The sequence below is a fragment of the Budorcas taxicolor genome, chromosome 2 (assembly GCF_023091745.1).
Source record: "Budorcas taxicolor isolate Tak-1 chromosome 2, Takin1.1, whole genome shotgun sequence".
Lineage (NCBI taxonomy): Eukaryota > Metazoa > Chordata > Mammalia > Artiodactyla > Bovidae > Budorcas > Budorcas taxicolor.
This window is the reverse complement of record NC_068911.1, coordinates 32,110,389-32,129,229: the sequence shown is the minus strand read 5'-3', so window position 1 is coordinate 32,129,229 and position 18,841 is coordinate 32,110,389. Positions and strand designations below refer to the sequence as shown.

Genomic DNA, 18,841 nt, shown 5'->3' with positions numbered 1-18,841 from the left:
GGAGAGTGGGCTCGGTAGTTGTGGCGCACAGGCTTAGCTGCCCCGTGGCCTGTGGGATCTTCCCAGACCAGGGATCGAACCCACTTTGCCTGCATTGACAGGTGGACTTTTAACCACTGAGCCGCCAGGGAAGTCCTGCTCTTACTCTTGATGCTGAATCAGCTAGTGACCTCTTCACCCGAGCTCTGGAGTGTGCAAGCCTGCTAGTCACGGCCGTCTTCAAAATCAGCTGCGAAAGTGCACAGTGAAGAGACCGAAGCCCCATGGGGTGCCGAAGAGGCCAAGTGGCCTCCAGTCCTAAGCTTGGCGTCTCCCTGTGTTGAGTCAGAGTTTTTCTTCTTTCTCATGAGACTCTGCCTGTTTTTGTCTTTGATTTTTATTCTTATCCTCATTCACGTGCCTGCTCACGATAGGAGCGTTGCCTCTGTATCATCTAGGAAAGGCCAGATGCAGCAAGCTGCAGACATGCTGTATCCTAATACTTAGACTGGTCCCAGGGGTTCGTGGGTGTCACCCACTTGATGGATGGAAGAACCAGATTCTTTAATGCAGAGTTGAGATTTGTCAAAGCAATGGGCAAGCCCAGGATTAAGGTTAGGTTGTGCTGGCTCCATTTTTTTTCTTGCCCAAGGTTTTTCTCCCCCTGCTGTATGTTAGGGAAGTCCCATTGCGGCATTGCTCTTGCCCATTGGGTATGGAGGATTTTGTACCTGGGTCCAGTCTTGTGAACCGTGCTGTTAGAGTTCTCCAGAGAAACAGAACCGATAGCGTACGTGTGTGTGTTTCTGCATGTGTATGTTTGTATGTATTCATCTACAGAGATCTACTTTAAGAAAATTGGCTCATGTGATTGTGGAACTTAACAAGTCTAAAATCTGCAAGGTAGGCCTGCAAACTGGAGGCCCAGGGAAGGACTGCAGTTCGAATCTGAAGACAGTCTGCTGACAGAATTTCTTCTTCTTTGGGGGGAGAACGTCTGTGTTTTTCTACTGAGGCTTTTAACTGATTAGGTGAGACCCCCCCCCGCCCTCCCGACTTATGGAGGGTGATCTGCTTTACTTGCACTCTCCTGACTTACATTTTAATTTCATCTAACCAAATGCCTTCCCAGAGACATCAAGAATAACGTTTAGTCAGATATTTGGGTACCATGGCCTAGCCAGTTTGACACATAATGTTAACCATCACACCTGCCTATGGTTCTTCCCCTGGGCCTTTTAGGAAATGCCATTTGCATTTTCTGTTACTCTAGGCAAGCGCATCTCCCGAGTTGCTTTACTCCATGAGTTGGTTTTGTGGCCTCAGACAGTTGTTTCTCTTCCTGCTGGACCAGCGCCAGTGAGGGGAGGCCAGCTTGTGAGCCGGGGCAGCCACCGGCATTGTGATGTGTGAGCCACAAAACAGTGCAGCCTGACCTTTGCAGGCTTGGCCCTCCGAGGCCGCTGGGCCTCTTGTGGACTATGGACAGCTGCTCCCTGGCATAAAGAGGGGATCTCGAGCCAACATCCTGCAGAGCATCTTGGGGAAAGAGCAGTGATGAGATGGCCTACTGAGTAATGCTTTGATTTTGCTTCTAAGCTAGATTCATGTGAAAGGTCTGGGAACCTGCAGGGCCGGGACTTTAGAGTTTAATAGCGCGGCCAGGTTTGTGGGAGGAAAGGGGCCAGGCCGGGAGAAGCACGTGCTGGGTGGCAGCGGCCTCTGGCAAAGTCAAATGCTCTGATTTTCATTAATAGATGTGTTGTTGGCCAAATACTGGGTTTTTCATTAATAGATGTGCTGTTGGCCAAATACTGGGTTTACACCTCCATGTGCCGGCAATTAAACCACTTCTTGAATGACTGAGGAAAGATCTTGTGCCTCCCACCTCAGTATTTATAAGTGGTTCAGTTCAGCTCAGTCACTCAGTCGTGTCTGACTCTTTGTGACCCCATGAATCGCAGCACCCCAGGCTTCCTTGTCCATCACCAACTCACGAAACTTGCACAAACTCATGTCCGTCAAGTCAGTGATGCCATCCAACTATCTCATCTTCTGTTGACCCCTTCTCCTCCTGCCTTCAGTCTTTTGCAGCATCAGGGTCTTTTCCAAGGAGTCAGTTCTTCGCATCAGGTGGCCAAAGTACTGGAGCTTCAGCTTCGCATCAGTCCTTCCAGTGAATATTCAGGACTGATTTCCTTTAGGATTGACTGGTTTGATATCTTTGCAGTCCAAGAGTTTTGAGAGTCTCAAGAGTCTTCTCCAACACTACAGTTCAAAAGCATCAATTCTTTGGTGCTCAGCTTCCTTTATAGTCCAACTCTCATATCCATACCTGACTACTAAAAAAACCATAGCTTGGACTAGATGGGCCTTTGTCTTATTTTGTTAAAAAGTTAAATGTCCTAAAATGGTCTTTGCTTACACACATAGATCTTCATGTTGTATACACGGAAAACAATAGAAACAGGAACTTTTCTGCTGGTCCAGTGGGTAAGGCCCTGTGCTCCCAATGCAGGGAGCTCCCAGTGCAGTGCTCAGCTTTCTTTATGGTCCAACTCTCACATCCATACATGACTACCGGAAAAACCATAGCTTTGACTAGATGGACCTTTGTCGACCAAGTAATGTCTCTGCTATCTAGGTTGGTCATAGCTTTTCTTCCAGGGAGCAAGCGTCTTTTAATTTCATGGCTGTAGTCACCATCTGCAGTGATTTTGCAGCCTGAGAAATAAAGTCTGTCACTGTTTCTGTTGTTTCCCCATCTATTTGCCATGAAATGATGGGACTGGATACCATGATCTTCTTTTTTTGAATGTTGAGTTTTAAGCCAACTTTTTCACTCTCCTCTTTCACTTTCATCAAGAGGCTCTTTAGTTCTTCTTCACTTTCTGCCATAAGGGTTGTGTCATCTGCGTATCTGAGGTTATTGATATTTCTCCCGGCAATCTTGATTCCAGCTCGTGCTTCTTCCAGCCCAGCATTTCTCATGATGTACTCTGCATAGAAGTTAAATAAGCAGGGTGACAATATACAGCCTTGACGTACTCCTTTTCCTATTTGGAACCAGTCTGTTGTTCCATGTCCAGTTCTAACTGTTGCTTCTTGACCTGCATACAGATTTCTCAAGAGGCAGGTCAGGTGGTCTGGTATTCCCATCTCTTGAAGACTCTTCCACAGTTTATTGTGATCCACACAGTCAAAGGCTTTGGCGTAGTCAGTAAAGCAGAAAGTAGATGTTTTTCTGGAACTCTCTTACTTTTTCAATGATCCAACAGATGTTGGCGATTTGATCTCTGATTCCTCTGCCTTTTCTAAATCCAGCTTGAACATCTGGAAGTTCCTGGTTCATGTACTGTTGGAGCCTGGCTTGAAGAATTTGGAGCATTACTTTGCTAGTGTGTGCTGCTAAGTCACTTCAGTCGTGTCCGACTCTGTGTGACCCCATAGATGGCAGCCCACCAGGCTCCCCCGTCCCTGAGACTCTCCGGGCAAGAACACTGGAGTGGGTTGCCATTTCCTTCTCCAGTGCATGAAAGTGAAAAGTGAAAGTGAAGTCGCTCAGTCGTGTCCGACTCTTAGCAACCCCATGGACTGCAGCCTACCAGGCTCCTCCATCCATGGGATTTTCCAGGCTAGTGTGTGAGATGAGTGCAATTGTGCAGTAGTTTGAACATTGTTTGGCATTGCCTTTCTTTGGGATTGGAATGAAAACTGACCTTTTCCAGTCCTGTGGCCACTGCTGAGTTTTCCAAGTTCTCTGGCATATTGAATGCAGCACTTTAACTGCATCATATTTTAGGATTTGAAGTAGCTCAGCTAGAATTCCATCACCTCCACTAGTTTTGTTCGTGGTGATGCTTTCTAAGGCCCACTTGACTTCACATTCCAGGATGTCTGGCTCTAGGTGAGTGATCATACCATTGTGATTATCTTGGTCATGAAGATCTTTTTTGTACAGTTCTTCTGTGTATTCTTGCCACCTCTTCTTAATATCTTCTGCTTCTGTTAGGTCCATACCATTTCGTCCTTTATTGAGCCCGTCTTTGCATGAAATGTTCCCTTGGTATCTCTAATTTTCTTGAAGGGATCTCTAGTCTCTCCCATTGTATTGTTTTCCTCTATTTCTTTGCATTGATCACTGAGGAAGTCTTTCTTATCTCTCCTTGCTATCCTTTGGAACTCTGCATTCAGATGGGTATATCTTTCCTTTCTCTCCTTTGCCTTTAGCTTCTCTTCTTTCCTCAGCTGTTTGTAAGGCCTCCTCAGACAACCCTTTTGCCTTTTTGCATTTCTTTTCTTGAGGATGGTCTTGATCACCGCCTCCTGTACAATGTAACGAACCTCCGTCCTTAGTTCTTAAGACACTATATCAGATCTAATCCCTTGAATCTATTTGTCACTTCTCCTGTGTAACTGTCAGGGGTTTGGTTTAGGTGGATTTGATTGATAGGTGGTAGCTTTTCTTGTTTTTGACCGTGCTGCGTGGCATTTGGGATCCTTGACCAGGGACTGAACCCGTTCCTGCAGTGGAAGCGCAGGCTTAACCACTGGACTGCCAGGGAAACCCCTGATTATTTTTCTTAAGAAAGAATAATACCTTTATTATAAAAAGGGGTTTTCCTGTCACTTTATATGTGCTGCATGAAACCAACAGGGAAGTGGGGTGAAAACATAATTCGAAAAGAACTACAAGCCTGAAAAGAGCTGCATTTAAATAGCAATTATGTCAACGCAGAGTGAAACCAGACCCTGCACTTTGCCATCATCTTCATCACGTTTGAAAAAGAGAATTAGGTGGAGGGCGGGCCTGGGTGAGTACCCTGCCAGGACGGCTGGCTCTCTGTGCCCTCCACGGTCAGCATCTGGCCAGACACACAGTAGGCATTAACTCGTACAATGATCAGGCCAACCCTCGCTCACATCATCCTGACCGAGCATCGGCCATGTCCACAGCCTCTGGGGAGAAAGTGTGACACAACGTCAGGAGCCTTAAAAATGTTCTGTTGCTGTTCTTCAGTCACGCGGTCGTGTCCGACTCTCTGCGGCCCATGGACCGCAGCACTCCAGGCTTCTCTGTCCTTCACCATCTCCATGTCCATAGAGTCGGTGATGCCATCCAACCATCTCATCCTCTGTCATCCCCCTTCTCCTCTTGGCCTCAATGTTTAGTCCCCTTGATTTAGTAATTCCACTGCCGGGAAGCTGTGCTGAGGACGGGTCTCAGGACAAAGGCTGTTGCCTCCAGATGACAACGTGCTGATTTAGAGAGACAGTGCAGGGGACCTGACCAGAAGGTGCAGGCACGGAGGAACCACTCACAGTGAACAGCAGAGTATTTCATAGTCCAGATCTTAAATCTTAATGTTCAGGATCTTAAACATCTTAAATGGCATCTGAGAGCATCCACATAGTGTGAGGATGAACTTATACATTGAATGAAAAAAGGAAATTATAAAAACCTATATTTAGTTGTGTTACAACCTCTTAAAGAGAAGTATGCAAGTCAAGAAAAAGACACTGAGGTGATCGTGTCCAGGTCAGTCATGTTTTGGATAATGTGCCTTTGGGTATGTTATTTTCCCTTTCCTCTTTGGGCTTCCCTGGTGGCTCAGATGGTGAAGAGTTTGCCTGTAATGCAGGAGACCTGGGTCCCATCCCTGAGTCAAGAAGATCCTCTGGAGAAGGGAATGGCAGCCCACTCCAGTGTTCTTGCCTGAAGGATCTCTTGGACAGAGGAGCCTAGCGGGCTGTCGTCTCTCGAAAGAGTCAGACATGACTAAGCAACTAACATTACCCTCCTCTTTGTGGCATTTTCTAGGTTTTAAAAAAATTTTTTAAAGTATCTTCTCTAATGAAAAGCAACACCCATTCTGGTGTTGGCACCGTATTCTGAATTGGTCTCTGCCTCAGGAATGACTTCAGTGTAATCCCTTTTTGAGATGGGGGTCCCTTGCCCACTTTTATGTGGATCCGAACCTCAGCTGGTGGGGCCTGACTTCACCTTGTTCTCTGCACGTGTTGTCGGAAAGTGGCAAGATGTATGTCCCCTTAGAAACAGCAGAGTAGCATAGAAACATACCTACTGCCATATGTAAGCGAGATAGCCAGTGGGAATTGGCTGAATGACACAGGGATCTCAACCTGGTGCTCGCTGACAACCTAGAGGGATGAATTGCGGTGGGAGGTGGGAGGGAGGTTCATGAGGGAGGGACCATATATATTACCTGTGGCCATTTTATGTTGATGTGTGGCAGAAACCAGCACAACATTGTAAAGCAGTTATTCTCCAGTTAAAAATAGATAAATTAAAAAAATTACAGAAGTAAAGATTCAACAACAAGAAAAAGAAGCAGCGGGAAATCCCACCCACCTGGAGCCGGCACAGCAGCCAGGAGAGGACTGTGGTTTCGCAGCCGTGTCCCGAGGGGCACCCTGGCTGCCTCTGGGCGTCTGTCTGGGAGCCCCCCTGGTTGCCAGCTGCTGGATCGAAGCCCTGAGCAGGCAGGCATTTCTTTACCAATTTAGAGGCAGAGCCACGTTCACCCCAGCACCCAGCTCTGCTGCGGGGCACACAGGCAGGGCGCTTCCTCTCCCATGCCTCATGGAGTGCCTTACCTGCAGGCGTAAGTCACAGAGCTGGCAAAAGTCTGTTAAGGTCACTTCTCCCTGTGTGTCTTGCTGAGTGTCACATGTGTGGCCAAAAGCTCCAGGGGACTCAAAGGAAAATGGCTACAGGAGAGGCCTTAAAGGAAGAGTCGGCAGGGACTTCCCTGATGGCAGAGTGGTTAAGAATCTGCCTGCCAGTGCGGGGGACACAGGTTCGATCCCTGGTCCAGGAAGATCCCACACGCCGTGGAGCAACTAAGCCCCGTGCCCAGCAACTACTGAAGCCCGAGCTCCCTAGAGCCCATGCTCTGCCGCGAGAAGCCACCATGTGGGCAGCCCGGCCCCTCAGTGAGGCATAGCCCCCACTCACCACAGCTAGAGAAAGCCCACGCATAGCAATGAAGATGCAGTGTAGCCATAAATAAAGAAATAACATTTTAAAAAAGTTTTAAAAAAGGGCTGGCAAACTAGCCTGTTGGCCAAATCTACCCCCAGGCCAAGAATGGCTGTTAAATTTTTTAAAGCTTTGTAAACCAATCAAAAAAAAAAGTATACTGGATGAGATGGTTAGATAGCATCACCACCTCAGTGGACATGAATTTGAGCAAACTCCAGGGGATGGTGAAGGACAGGGGAGCCTGGTGTGCTGCAGTCCATGGGGTTGCAAAGAATTGGACACAGCTACTGAACAGCCACAATGGCCACAGAGCCTAAAGTGTTGACTGTCTGATCCTTTTCAAAAAATTTTTGTTGATCCCTGCTCCATATGAAAGAAATATATACATCGTGTATCGTGATGGGCAGTGGCCAGGAGACTCATAGTAACTGGATCTGGAAGACCTGGGCTGAATTCTACCAGCCTTGGTCCTGGCCAGGTGATGGACATCGACCAGTCACCTGATCTCTCTGAGTTGTTTTTGTCCCCTCTTTTTCCCTCCCCATCCTCTCCTTTTCCTTCCTCCTCCTCCTCCTCTCTGCCTCCCTCCCTCCATTAAGTAGCTATGACTATGGTCTTCTTTACATCTGATCTATGACATGAGTTTATAAACCTTCAAGTCCTGCACAGATGCATCTTGGTATTTATCAGTGTTGGCTTCTTGCCCAGAAGTAGATGCTGCAGTGGGCAGATACTTTCTCAAACCCATGTAACCGAACCAGCCTGGCGTTACAGAGGTCGAACAGGCTAGTTTGGCAGTGGTGGGTAAGGTGACACTGTAACAGATCATATGAGCCTGGTTAATATTCGAGCTGACCCCCTTTCTTGGAAGTGGCCCAGACACAGTCTGGTCTGGTTCTGTCCTTTTACTCCTGAGGGTTTGAGAACCAGTGAGGCAGAGGGACACTGGCTCAAGCTTATTGCAGAACCCAGAGCCCATGGGGCCTCCTCTCGTTTCAGCCCTGGCATGTGCCGCCCCCCACTTCCATCCCTGTTCCCCCCTCCACCTCCCCTCGTGGCCCCAGCGCTTCCCTCCCCACTCACTTCAAACCTCCCTTCTTCATAGAATCTTTCCACCACCTTCCCAGCCAGCCCCATGGACCTGAGCTGCCATTTCTCACTTTGTTGTGGGATCATATGTTTCATGTCAGGCTTCCCAGGTGGTGCTAGTGGCAGAGAATCCACCTGCCAGTGCAGGAGATGTAAGAGACGTGGGTTCGATCCCTGGGTCGGGAAGATCCCTCTGAGAAGGGTATGGCAACGCACTCCAGTATCCTTGCCTGGAGAATCCCTGGAGTCTGGTGGGTTACAGAGTCTGATGGTCACAGAGTCAGACATGACTGAAGTGACTTAGCACGCACGCACATACTTCATGTCTGCACCCCCCAGCAGACTGTAAGCTCCATGAGAGCAGGATGGACCTTGTTGGCTGGCTCTCTGCCCGCACAGTGTGTGTGTACACGCGTGTGTGTATTCATGCACGCATGTGTGTGTGTGTTCACTGCCTGGCAGGTAGGAGGGGCTCAGTACACATGGGCGGAAAGAGCGAGCGCAGGAGGGCCAGCTCCCGGCTCCCGCCTGGGCCCCCTCATGTTCTCAGCCCCTCCTGGCCTGGGTGGTTCCCTGGGGGGGCTGGGTGGGGCCCTGACCCGCAGCTGTGTTCTCTCCCCCAGGCCGCGGGATGGGGGCGCCTGCCTCTCCCAGATGCACAGCTGGGCCCCGCTGCAGGTGCTACATGGCCACGCCGAGGTGCTCTTCCCGGTCAGCGGCGTGGGCTCCTATGGGCCTGCAGGTGGGTATCCCCGGTTCCTCCCTGCCTCCCGCGCGGGCTGTGGCCAGAGCAGTGGCAGGAGAGGCTGGATCAGGGGTCACATCTGTGGGCAGGGGTGGGGGGAAGGGAGGCAGGGAGGCTGGGGCTCAGGGCAGGCAGCCCCTCTCAGCAGGGGAGCCCCAGTGGCTTTGGCTTGTCTCCTTGCTGAACCAGGGTATTTTGCGGAGCTCTCGCCTGAGCGGGTGTTGGCCTGTCACCCAGGAGCCCCCAGGCCCGCTTCCTTCTTGTTGGTGATCTGTTGAACTTGCAGATTACAAACGGTGACCATTATTTTTGCCTTTCAGGAGGAGGGAGGTCAGAACCTTTAGCTCTAAAGACCCTCGCACCCTTAGCAGCTGAGGGCTTGGGGGTCAAGGGAGTAAGCTTGCCGAAAAGTGGGCAAGCCTTTCTGGCCCGTTCCTTGTGACTGAGGGGGCACACGTGTGATTTGTTATTATTTTCTTTAGCTAGAGCAGGTCGGGTGGTGGGTGTCTGGGTGAGGGTGGGAGTCGTGGCTGAGCCCGGCGGAGCGCTGGGTCGTTCCGGTCCCCTGCAGCCCCACCGTGTCGGCGAGGCCTCCCCGCACCCGCAGTGTGGGTGCCCCTCTTGCCCTCGTGGGCCCAGGTTTAGGAAGCCGTGGACGGTTGTGAATGGGGGCCCACCGGCTGCTCAGGAAGCTGTCGATGTTCTGAGCCCGATGACAGACGGTTGTCATGGTGCCGCGTGAGGAACAGAAACCCCCTCAGACTAGCTCGGGGAGGGCGGGCCCATGCCCGGGTGCAGTCGAGGCTGGGGGGCGCGGTGGTCACCTCGAAGTTGCCGGGGGTTGGGGGGGTGGGGGGCGGGGCAGGTGGCCGCCCGCGAGGCGGTGTTGCTGGTGTGAGTGACCGCCGTCCGCCAGGCTGGTCTCCTCTCCGGGGAAGTGTGGACGGCGGCGATGAAGTCGCGGTGCTCGTCAGGGTTAGCTGAGTCCCTCCTGACCGCAGCCCGCGAGAAGGGGAGGCACTGTTCAGATGTGGGGCGGAGCTCCCCCGAGGGAGTCTGAGAGGAGAGGCCGGGCACACAGGAGGGCCCGGGCAGGCTCCCTGCTGGCTTCGTACCCGTGGGGTGACGGGGGGCGTCTTTGGGCCCGGCCTGGCCTGCAGTCCTCCTGGTCCTGTGCCCCCCTTCCTGGTGGGGGTCTGCCCCCTCTGCTCTCCCCGCTGGCCGCTCTGTGTTCCTTCAACCTTCTCCCCCTCCCATCTGGTCTGTACCTGGCTGAGGTGCCAACAGAGCACCTTCTGTACCAACCAGAGCTTCTGTCTGGGTCTCGGGTGAAGCCCGGGGTGGGCTGGTCTGGGAGCCCCTGCCCTCCTTCCGCTCGAGTGATCAGCCTGGGTCTGAGCCCCCGCAGCCTGGGGACATGGTCACCTCGCCCTTGCCCACGCAGGGGCAGTGCAGACTCTGGCGGAGTGTCTGAGAAGTGGGGGTGGCTGGCAGGAAGTAGGTGGTCCTCACATGCGTCTAGGACCTCTGGAGGGTTTCCAGGGCTTGTTCACAGCATCTGAGTTGGGGTCCATGCTCCTTATTCTGCTCCCCACCGACGGGCCTTTTGGCTGGGTCGTGAACTGTCGCTGGGCTGGCCTGTCAGGCTGCCCCCAGGGCTTGGCTGTGTGCTGTTCATGTTGGGGTTTAGTCACCGAACCCGGTGTTCTGGCTGGCCTCTGGGACCCACGCCGGGAGGCGTCCCCCGGCCTGGCAGGTTTCTCCCAATCGCTCCTCCGGCTGTCAGCCTCCCAGACCCAGAGGCTCCGTCTTGTCCCTGGTGAGTGGACCCCGAGCTCCAGCTGGTCTAGGCCGTCCTCACCAGGGAGGCTGGGTGTGAGCCCGTCTGCCAGCTTTTTTATTTACTACAGTAATGAAGCTGCCAGAAGTCCTGGACGCTTGTGGCAGCCTGAGGGGCACACCTGCTGTTGGTGGGAGCATTGCACGGGCAGGCATGTTATCCTCAGGCTGCTCACAGATGCTAGAATCAGAGCTGGAGGAGCCGCGGCCTGGCGGGCATGCCACTCAGATCCCGGCTCTGCGTAGCTCAGGGAACTCAGTGCTCTATGGTGACCCAGAGGAGAAGGAAATCCACAAAAAGAGGGAATATATATATATACATACATATATATATATCTCAGATTCACTTTGCTGTGTAGTAGAAACTAATACAGCATTGTAAAGCAACTATAATATAAATTAAGAAAAATAAGAGGTGGGGGTGAGTGGAGTAGCTTCGTGAGGACAGCGGGTGGAAGGGAAAGCGAGAGAATGCTTTTCCTCGTAGGATTCCCTTTTCCAACCCTTTAAGAGCAGGGAATCTTGAGCAGAGCTAGGTGAAAACGGAGGAGGTCACAGGACAGATGGCCTGGGGAGTGGGACGAGCTCCCTTCTGTCCCCTGTCCTGACCCAGGCCTTGACACGCCAGGACTTTGTCTGGCGCGCAGGTGTTCTCCTGAGTGACATTGGCCTTGATGTCCCCCAGGGGCACGGATTTTGCCCTTTTTCCCAGAAAGAGACAAGAGCAGCAGCCAGTACATCTCTGAAGGTCCGTGCTGCCTCTTGCCTGTTGATAAGATGACTTATGGCCTCCCGTCTTCCAAATGCCTTTCCCGCTTGCTGCAGGGCTCTTGAGAGAGTGGCAGTCACGCGGTTGTGACGGGGACGCTGCTGCCCCCGTGTGGCCGTCTCCAGACATTGCAAGCGGGAGCCCTTTTTGTCTTACAGCTGATTTATTATTCTCCGGTTCTGAGGTTGTCTCTGGATATGGACTTCATGCATAATTCCAGGTGGCTCAAGATCAGAAAGGTTAATAAATAAAGTCATAGGGAATGTAGTCAGTACTATTGTAATAACCGTGGGTGACAGATAGTTGCTGGATTTATTGCGGTGATCAATATGTAATGTAATCAGTTTCTAATATAAATGCTGAATCGCCATGCTGTACACCTGGAACTGATAAGAGCATTGTGTGGGAGCCATACTTCAGGGAAGGGAAAAAAAAAGCTGAAGTGGGAGAACAGGGCCTCCAGCCAGTGACTGATGCCAAGTCTGAGATGCCGGCTGAAAAAAATGAAACGTGTGGCAGACGAAAGTCCAGCGTGCAGATGGGGAAGGCCTTGCATGTCAGTTAGCAGGCGAGTCAGTGTCTGCCCCGTGTCCTGTCTCATGGGGGAGCTGAGGGTGAGAGCAGAACCCTGACCATCTCTGCGGCTGCTGTCTGTGCAGATGCCCCCCTTGGGAGCCTGGAGAACGGGATGGGACCCGAGGACCACATCCTCCCGGAGCCGGGACCCCGATACAGGTGAGCGTGCAGCCCCCACCCCTGGCTGCCTCTGGGGCCGGGCTGCCCTCTTCACAGCTCCGCCTTTCTTCTTTTCGAAAGTCCCTCTGATGGGCTTGAAGGGCAGGGCCTCACTTCACAGGGATTCAGTCCAGCGTTGGTCTGACATCCAAGGGCACCAAGTGGCCAAGGGTCTCAGGCCCGAGACCTGGTGTCGGTCACATTTCATTTGCTACCACCTTTACTTTCCTTCTTTGGGGCATGGCTAGGTACTTCCACTGTTGTAATTTGCTTGATTTAATATTTGACAATAAACCATTGGACAATTTTAGTATTACACTTTACAGTTTTAGTATTATGTAATATTTAAACCTGGGGAAGGAAATGGCACCCCACTGTAGTATTCTTGCCTGGAAAATCCCATAGACAGAGGAGCCCGGTGGGCTGCAGTCCATGGAACTGCAAAGAATCAGACACAGCTGAGCACACACACACACACATAATATTGGAACCACTTTAGTATCAGGTATTTGTGAAGCGCCTAGGGCTTCTCCGGTGGCTCAGTGATAGAGAATCTGCCTGCAGTGCAGGAGACAAGGGTTCGATCTCTGAGTCAGGAAGATCCCCTGGAGGAGGAAATGGCAGCCCACTCCAGTATTCTTGCCTGGAGAATTGCTTGGACAGAGGAGCCTGGCGGGCTGCTGTCTGTAAAGTCACACAGAGTCAGATGTGACTGAAGCGATTTAGCACGCACGCACCACGTCACGTTGTTTTTTTAAATCAAATCCAAGTATCTCAAGGGAAAGCTGAGCTGTTCACAGTCATGGACGTTAGGTAGCAGAGTTGAGATGGACCCTGAGGAGCCCCTACTGCCACCGCGATCTTCGCTGCCCTTACAGCTCTCTCCTTCCTCCTTGGCTTTAATTTGGTGTCTCTGAGATACAGTGTCTGCGTTTTCAACCTTGGCCCCCGAGTGTGGGCGCTGTTTCCCTCCACCCGTGCTTGGTGCTCCAGTCTCGCCCTGCTTTCAGAGAGGCGCTGCCTGTAGGAGGCTTGTACAAGTTAGTGCGGTGCCAGGAAGGGTTGGTGTCAACCCGCAGGAAGCATCAGTCCTCCCAGTGAATATTCACGATTGACTTCCCTTAGGATTGACTGGTTTCATCCCCTTGCTGTCCAAGGGTCTCCCAAGAGTCTTCTCCATCACTGCAGTTTGAAGGCATCAGTTCTTTGGCGCTCAGCCTTCTTTATGGTCCAACTCTCACATCTATACATGACTACTGGAAAAACCATAGCTTTGACTATATGGGCCACTGGGTATTTCCCTAGCTGTGAAGGATTATTTTTCCATGTTGCAAATTCTTGTCACTGCACAATCAGTGCTCATTATTTCTGGTGGTTGTGTTCTCTCAAGACGGAGCCATTGCTCCTAGGTCCCTAGGAGTGTGTCTGGTCACAACATTTAGGTCAGTGGATCACTAAGTACCTTTGTTTTCTGTCTGCTCCTGTTTAAAGACATCTCATCTAACATCTGCTGTTGATTCACTGACAGGGAACTCATGACCAACAGCATTGTCAACATGTATGTGTGTGTGTGCTAAGTTGCTTCAGTTGTGTCTGACTCTTTTGCGAGCCCATGGACTGTAGCCCATCAGTCTCCTCTGTGCATGGGATTCTTCGGGCAAGAATACTGGAGTGGGTTGCTGTGCCTTCCTCCGGGGGATTTTCCCATACCAGGGATCCAGCCCGCATCTCCCGCATCGGCAGGCGGGTTCTTTAGCACACTGCACCATCAGGCTGAATAGAGGCTGCCTCACACAGGTTTCCTCCAAGAGGCACCGCACAGTCCTGTGTTTAGTAGCAGCAGACAGCACTTTGGGCTTCCTAGGAGGTGCTAGTGTAAAGAACTTGCCTGCAATGCAGGAGATGTAAGAGACTTTTTGCTTCGATCCCGGGGTCAGGAAGATCCCCTGGAGGAGGACATGGCAGCCCACTCCAGTATTTTTGCCTGGAGAATCCCATGGACAGAGGAGCCTGCCTGGCTACAGTCCATGGGGCTGCAAAGAGTTGGACACGACTGCAGCGACTGAGCACGCACACACATGTACGTTTTCACGCATGACCATGTCAGCCCCAGGAGTGTGGAGTTCTGGGGTTACAGGTAAGCTTCAGGGAGTAGGCGAATTTCCAGATACGGAATCCACACATAGAGAGGATGGACTGTGACCTCAAAGGGCCGCCTTCCCTTCCTTGGAGTTGGGAAACCTGAGTGAGCTCAGTGCCGGCTGCGTTTGTTTTGAATGTCGAGGTGGCGTGTTTTAAGTGGCTGACTCTTAACTTCCCTCTTCTTGCCTTTCCAGTGTGGAAGCGAGTCCTCCAGGCCGGGAGAGTCCTCTGAGCAGCCTGTTACCTTCTGCCTCGGTGCCGGAGTCCATGACAGTTAGTAAGTACTTTCTGGGCAGCGTCCGCCATGCCTGGCTGACCCTGGGGCCTGCACATCCTGGAGGCAGTGCCTTGTGCTGGTTCTTGCATGACCGCGCACTTTACAGAGTTTGGGAGGAAGTCAGGGGTGTGGGTGCCTGGTTGTGGACTTGAAGTGTGGTGTGTGGTCGTTAAGCTCCCTGAGCTGTGAAACCTGATACCTGGGTTCATGCATCGTTTTGTTAAAGCAGGAGCCCCCAACCTTTATGCTCCTAGGGGCCAGTTTCATGGAAGACAATTTTTCCATTTACCCAGGGGCAGGGATGGTTTCTGGATGATTTAGGCGCTTTACCTTTATTATGCCACCGCAGACGTGACGGGAGGCGGAGCTCTGGCAGTTACGCACGGGATGGGCAGCGGCTGTGAATGCAGATGAAGGTTCTATCACTCACTGCCTTTCCCTTCTTGCTGTGTGGCCCAGTTCCCAGCAAGTCTTGAAGTGGTACCAGCTCGGGGGTTGAGGACCCCTGCTATAAAGGACACAAAGGTGGAGCAGCAGGGAGGCTGAGGGAACCGTGTCCTTCACGGTTTTAGGGTTTGCCTCCTGCCAGGAGCTACAGAGGAGGTTTCTAGTTGGGTTTCCTTTGTATCCCTGGAGGAATCACTTTTGTACGTAAGGGAGAGTGTGTCTCTCAAAGATGGGTGAAGGTTGCTAATGATCAGGTGCAACCTGTTGACAGCCTTACCACTCAGAAAAGGTACAGCAATTAAGGTTAGGTTTCAGTTCAGTTCAGTTCAGTCTCTCAGTCGTGTCCGACTCTTTGCGACCCCATGGACTGCAACATGCCAGGCCTGTCCATCACCAACTCCCGGAGCTTGCTCAAACTCATGTCCATAGAGTCGGTGATACCATCCAACCATCTCATCCTCTGTCGTCCCCTTCTCCTCCTGCCTTCAATCTTTCTCAGCATCTTTCTGAGAGTCTTTTCCAGTGAGTCAGTTCTTCACATCAGATGGCCAAGAAATTGGAGTTTCAGCTTTAGCATCGGTCCTTCCAGTGAATATTCAGGACTGATTTCCTTTAGGTTTGATTGTTTCGATCTCCTTCCAGTCCAAGGGACTCTCAAGAGTCTTCTCCAACACTACAGTTCAAAAGCATGAGTTCTTCAGTGCTCAGCTTTCTTTATGGTCCAACTCTCACATCCATACATGACTACTGGAAAAACCATAGCTTTGACTAGACTGACCTTTGTTGGGAAAGTGATGTCTCTGCTTTTTAATATGCTGCCTAGGCTGGTTATAGCTTTTCTTCCAGGGAGCAAATGTCTTTTAATTTCGAGGCTGCAGTCACCGTCTGCAGTGATTTTGGAGCCCAAGACCATGAAGTCTGTCACCTTCTCCATTGTTTCCCCATCTGTTTGCCATGAAGTGATGGGACCGGATGCCAGGATCTTTGTATTTTGAATGTTAGTTTTAAGCCAGCTGTTTCACTCTCCTCTTTCACTTTCATCAAGAGGCTCTTGATGAAAGGTTAGGTTTGAGTGGCTTTATATAATAAAGAATAAACAGACCAGCTGTGGCTTAATATGATAGAAATCACCTTTCTGTCCAGAGGTAGGTAGCCTGGGCCAGTGTGTGGCACCAGAGAGTAGGGCTTCTTCTGTCTTGCCTTGTTGTCCAAAATGGCTGTGTCAGGTCCAGCCATCTCATTCTCATCCCAGGTATCAGGAATGAGGAGGGGGCAAAGGAGAAACTTCCTCCATTTCCTTAGGTAGGATTCAGGAATCTGAACTTGGAAAAGAAATTACAACTTTTCCTCTAGCCTCTGACTGAAATTTAGTATTCAGTATTGCCTTCATTTTTTATTAATTTGTTTTTAAAACATTAATTAACTTTGTTTCTGGCTGTGCTGGGCCTTCTTGCTGCATGGAGACGTTCTCTCACTGTGACGCGCAGGCTCTAGAGCGTGGGCTTAGTGGTTGTGGTGCACAGCCTCAGTTACCTTGTGGTGGGTGGACTCTTCCTGGACCAGGGATTGAACCCATGCACCCTTCACTGGCAGGAGGATTCTTAACCACTGGACCACTGGGGAAATCCTTAATTTATTTATTTTTAGTTGAAGTTTTATTTACAATATTATTAGTTCCAGGTGTCGGAGAAGGCAATGGCACCCCACTCCAGTACTCTTGCCTGGAAAATCCCATGGATGGAGGAGCCTGGTAGGCTGTAGTCCATGGGGTCGCGAAGAGTCAGACACGACTGAGCGACTTCACTTTCTCTTTTTGCCTTCATGCATTGGAGAGGGAAGTGGCAGCCCATTCCAGTGTTCTTGCCTGGAGAATCCCAGGGACGGGGGAGCCTGGTGGGCTGCCGTCTATGGGGTCACACAGAGTCGGACACGGCTGAAGCGACTTAGCAGCAGCAGCAGTTCCAGGTGTACAACACAGTGATTCAGCATGTTTACGGGTTATGTTGGGTACAAAGCCGCTGTGATGCGTTGGCTGTGGTCTCTGTGCCCCTGTAGTTTATTTTGCCCATCGTCGTTTGTACCTCTTACCTTCCCTCCATTTTGCCCCTTCCCATTGTCTCTCCCTACTGGTAACTGCTCGTTTGTCCTCTGTGTCCGTGAGTCTGTTATTCATTTGCTGTGTTCTTTTGTTTGTTTTATTTTAAGATTCCACGTATAAGTGATATCATACAGTATTTATCCTTTTCTGTACTAAGTGTGGTACCTTCTGAGTCCATCTGTGTTGCTTCTAATGGCAAAATTTCATTCTTTTTCATGGCTGAATAATATTCTGTGTGTGTGTGTGTGTGTCTGTGTGTTTCTGTGTATCTTCTTCATCCGCTCATCTGCTGATGGATGCTTAGATTGCATTTTCTTTAATGTTGAAAGTAGCAGCGAATCATAGAAACCTTAGGAGTCTCAGCCATGCAAGCGATAGAAGTCACTGGCTCCTGTAACAGTGACATGAAAAAGATCTCATGATGTCACTGCTGCTTGGAAATAGAGTTTTTTTAATGAGAAAATGTAAAATCCTGTGTAGTAGTCTGTCACTTGTCTTTTTTACATTTTGGTAATTCTAATCAGTTTCCTTTGTAATCTTGAGTGTTTTATGTTATGTATTTTAAAACATTTTTCAGAGAAGAGACCCATGGGCTTCATCACCAGACAATGCAATGGGTCTCTGGCACAAAGAAGATGAACCTTTCCCCTCCCCCAAGCAGTAAGGACCCTTCCTAGAAAGCGCACACAGGTTCCCACTTGTGTGGCTGACATCCGTCCCAAGGCCACCCCGACCACTCAGGAGACAACGTGTCCATCCCGTTTTCTCCCCAAAATAACCCCACGGCTAAGGAAGGAAGAGGGTTTCCCTGGTAGCTTAGCTGGTAAAGAATCTGCCTGCAATGCAGAAGACCCCGGGTTGATCCCCTGGGTTGGAAAGATCCCCTGGAAAAGGGAAAGGCTACCAACTCCAGTGTTTTTCTGTGGAGAGTTCCCTGGACTGCATAGTCCATGGGGTCACAAAGAGACACGACTGAGTGACTTTCACTAAGGAAGGAAGAGTGGAGTCGGAGGGGCATCCAATGGTCTTTTATTTATTTAAAAAGAAATTTTTAATTTTTGACTGCACCGGGTCTTAGATGTGGCATGTGGGATCCTTCCCTGACCAGAGATTGAGCCCAGGCCCCCCGCATTAGGAGTGCAGCGTCCTAGCCACTGAACCACCAGGGAAGTCCTAGAAATGGAGTTTTATGTGATTCCTGCACTGGAGAGAGCCACTCTTGGCTGCCTTGAGTAGCAGGTAACTGAAAATAAAGACAATGAAGAGGAGCCAGCGCTAGTGAGTTGGCCTGGACGTGGTTGCCTGTCTAAGGATGAGAATGGTGCCAGCACTATCTCAGTGCCAAAGGCAGGTGTTAACGTGTTTCCAGAAGTCAGCGGGATGAGTGGAAGCGGGCAGAGGCATTGTCTCTCTGCCTGTCTGACGCCTGTCTTCTTGGCCCCTGCGGTGCTGCTGTGGGTCACACCGTGACGGGGAGGGCTGAGCCCTTACTATGGCCCCAAGTGCATCTGCTCTGAATCACACCAGTTTTTGCTTCATTTGCATTTGTTTTGAGAACAATGATGACCCCGAGATTGAGGGCAGGAAGGTCAGACTTCCTTGGTAGCCTGTCCTGGGCTCCATTAGCAAGGATACGAACGCCTTGGTGCTCCGCACCGCACCGGCCCCGGGGCGCCCAGCAGTGTGCGACTTCCTTGGTACCTCGGCCTGGGCTC

At 50.9% G+C, this 18,841-nt stretch overlaps 1 protein-coding gene across 4 annotated transcripts in view; it reads left to right on the top strand.

Moving 5' to 3' along the window:
- The window catches only part of SNX29 (sorting nexin 29), a 589,615-nt gene that overhangs the window by 80,623 nt on the left and 490,151 nt on the right, over positions 1 to 18,841 (top strand). For all 4 annotated transcript variants that reach the window (XM_052661385.1, XM_052661396.1, XM_052661389.1 and 1 more), the window contains 3 exons: positions 8,698 to 8,816; positions 12,087 to 12,162; positions 14,499 to 14,581. In XM_052661385.1, coding sequence (XP_052517345.1) covers positions 8,698 to 8,816; positions 12,087 to 12,162; positions 14,499 to 14,581 — 278 coding nt within the window. The remainder of the gene's footprint in view (positions 1 to 8,697; positions 8,817 to 12,086; positions 12,163 to 14,498; positions 14,582 to 18,841) is intronic.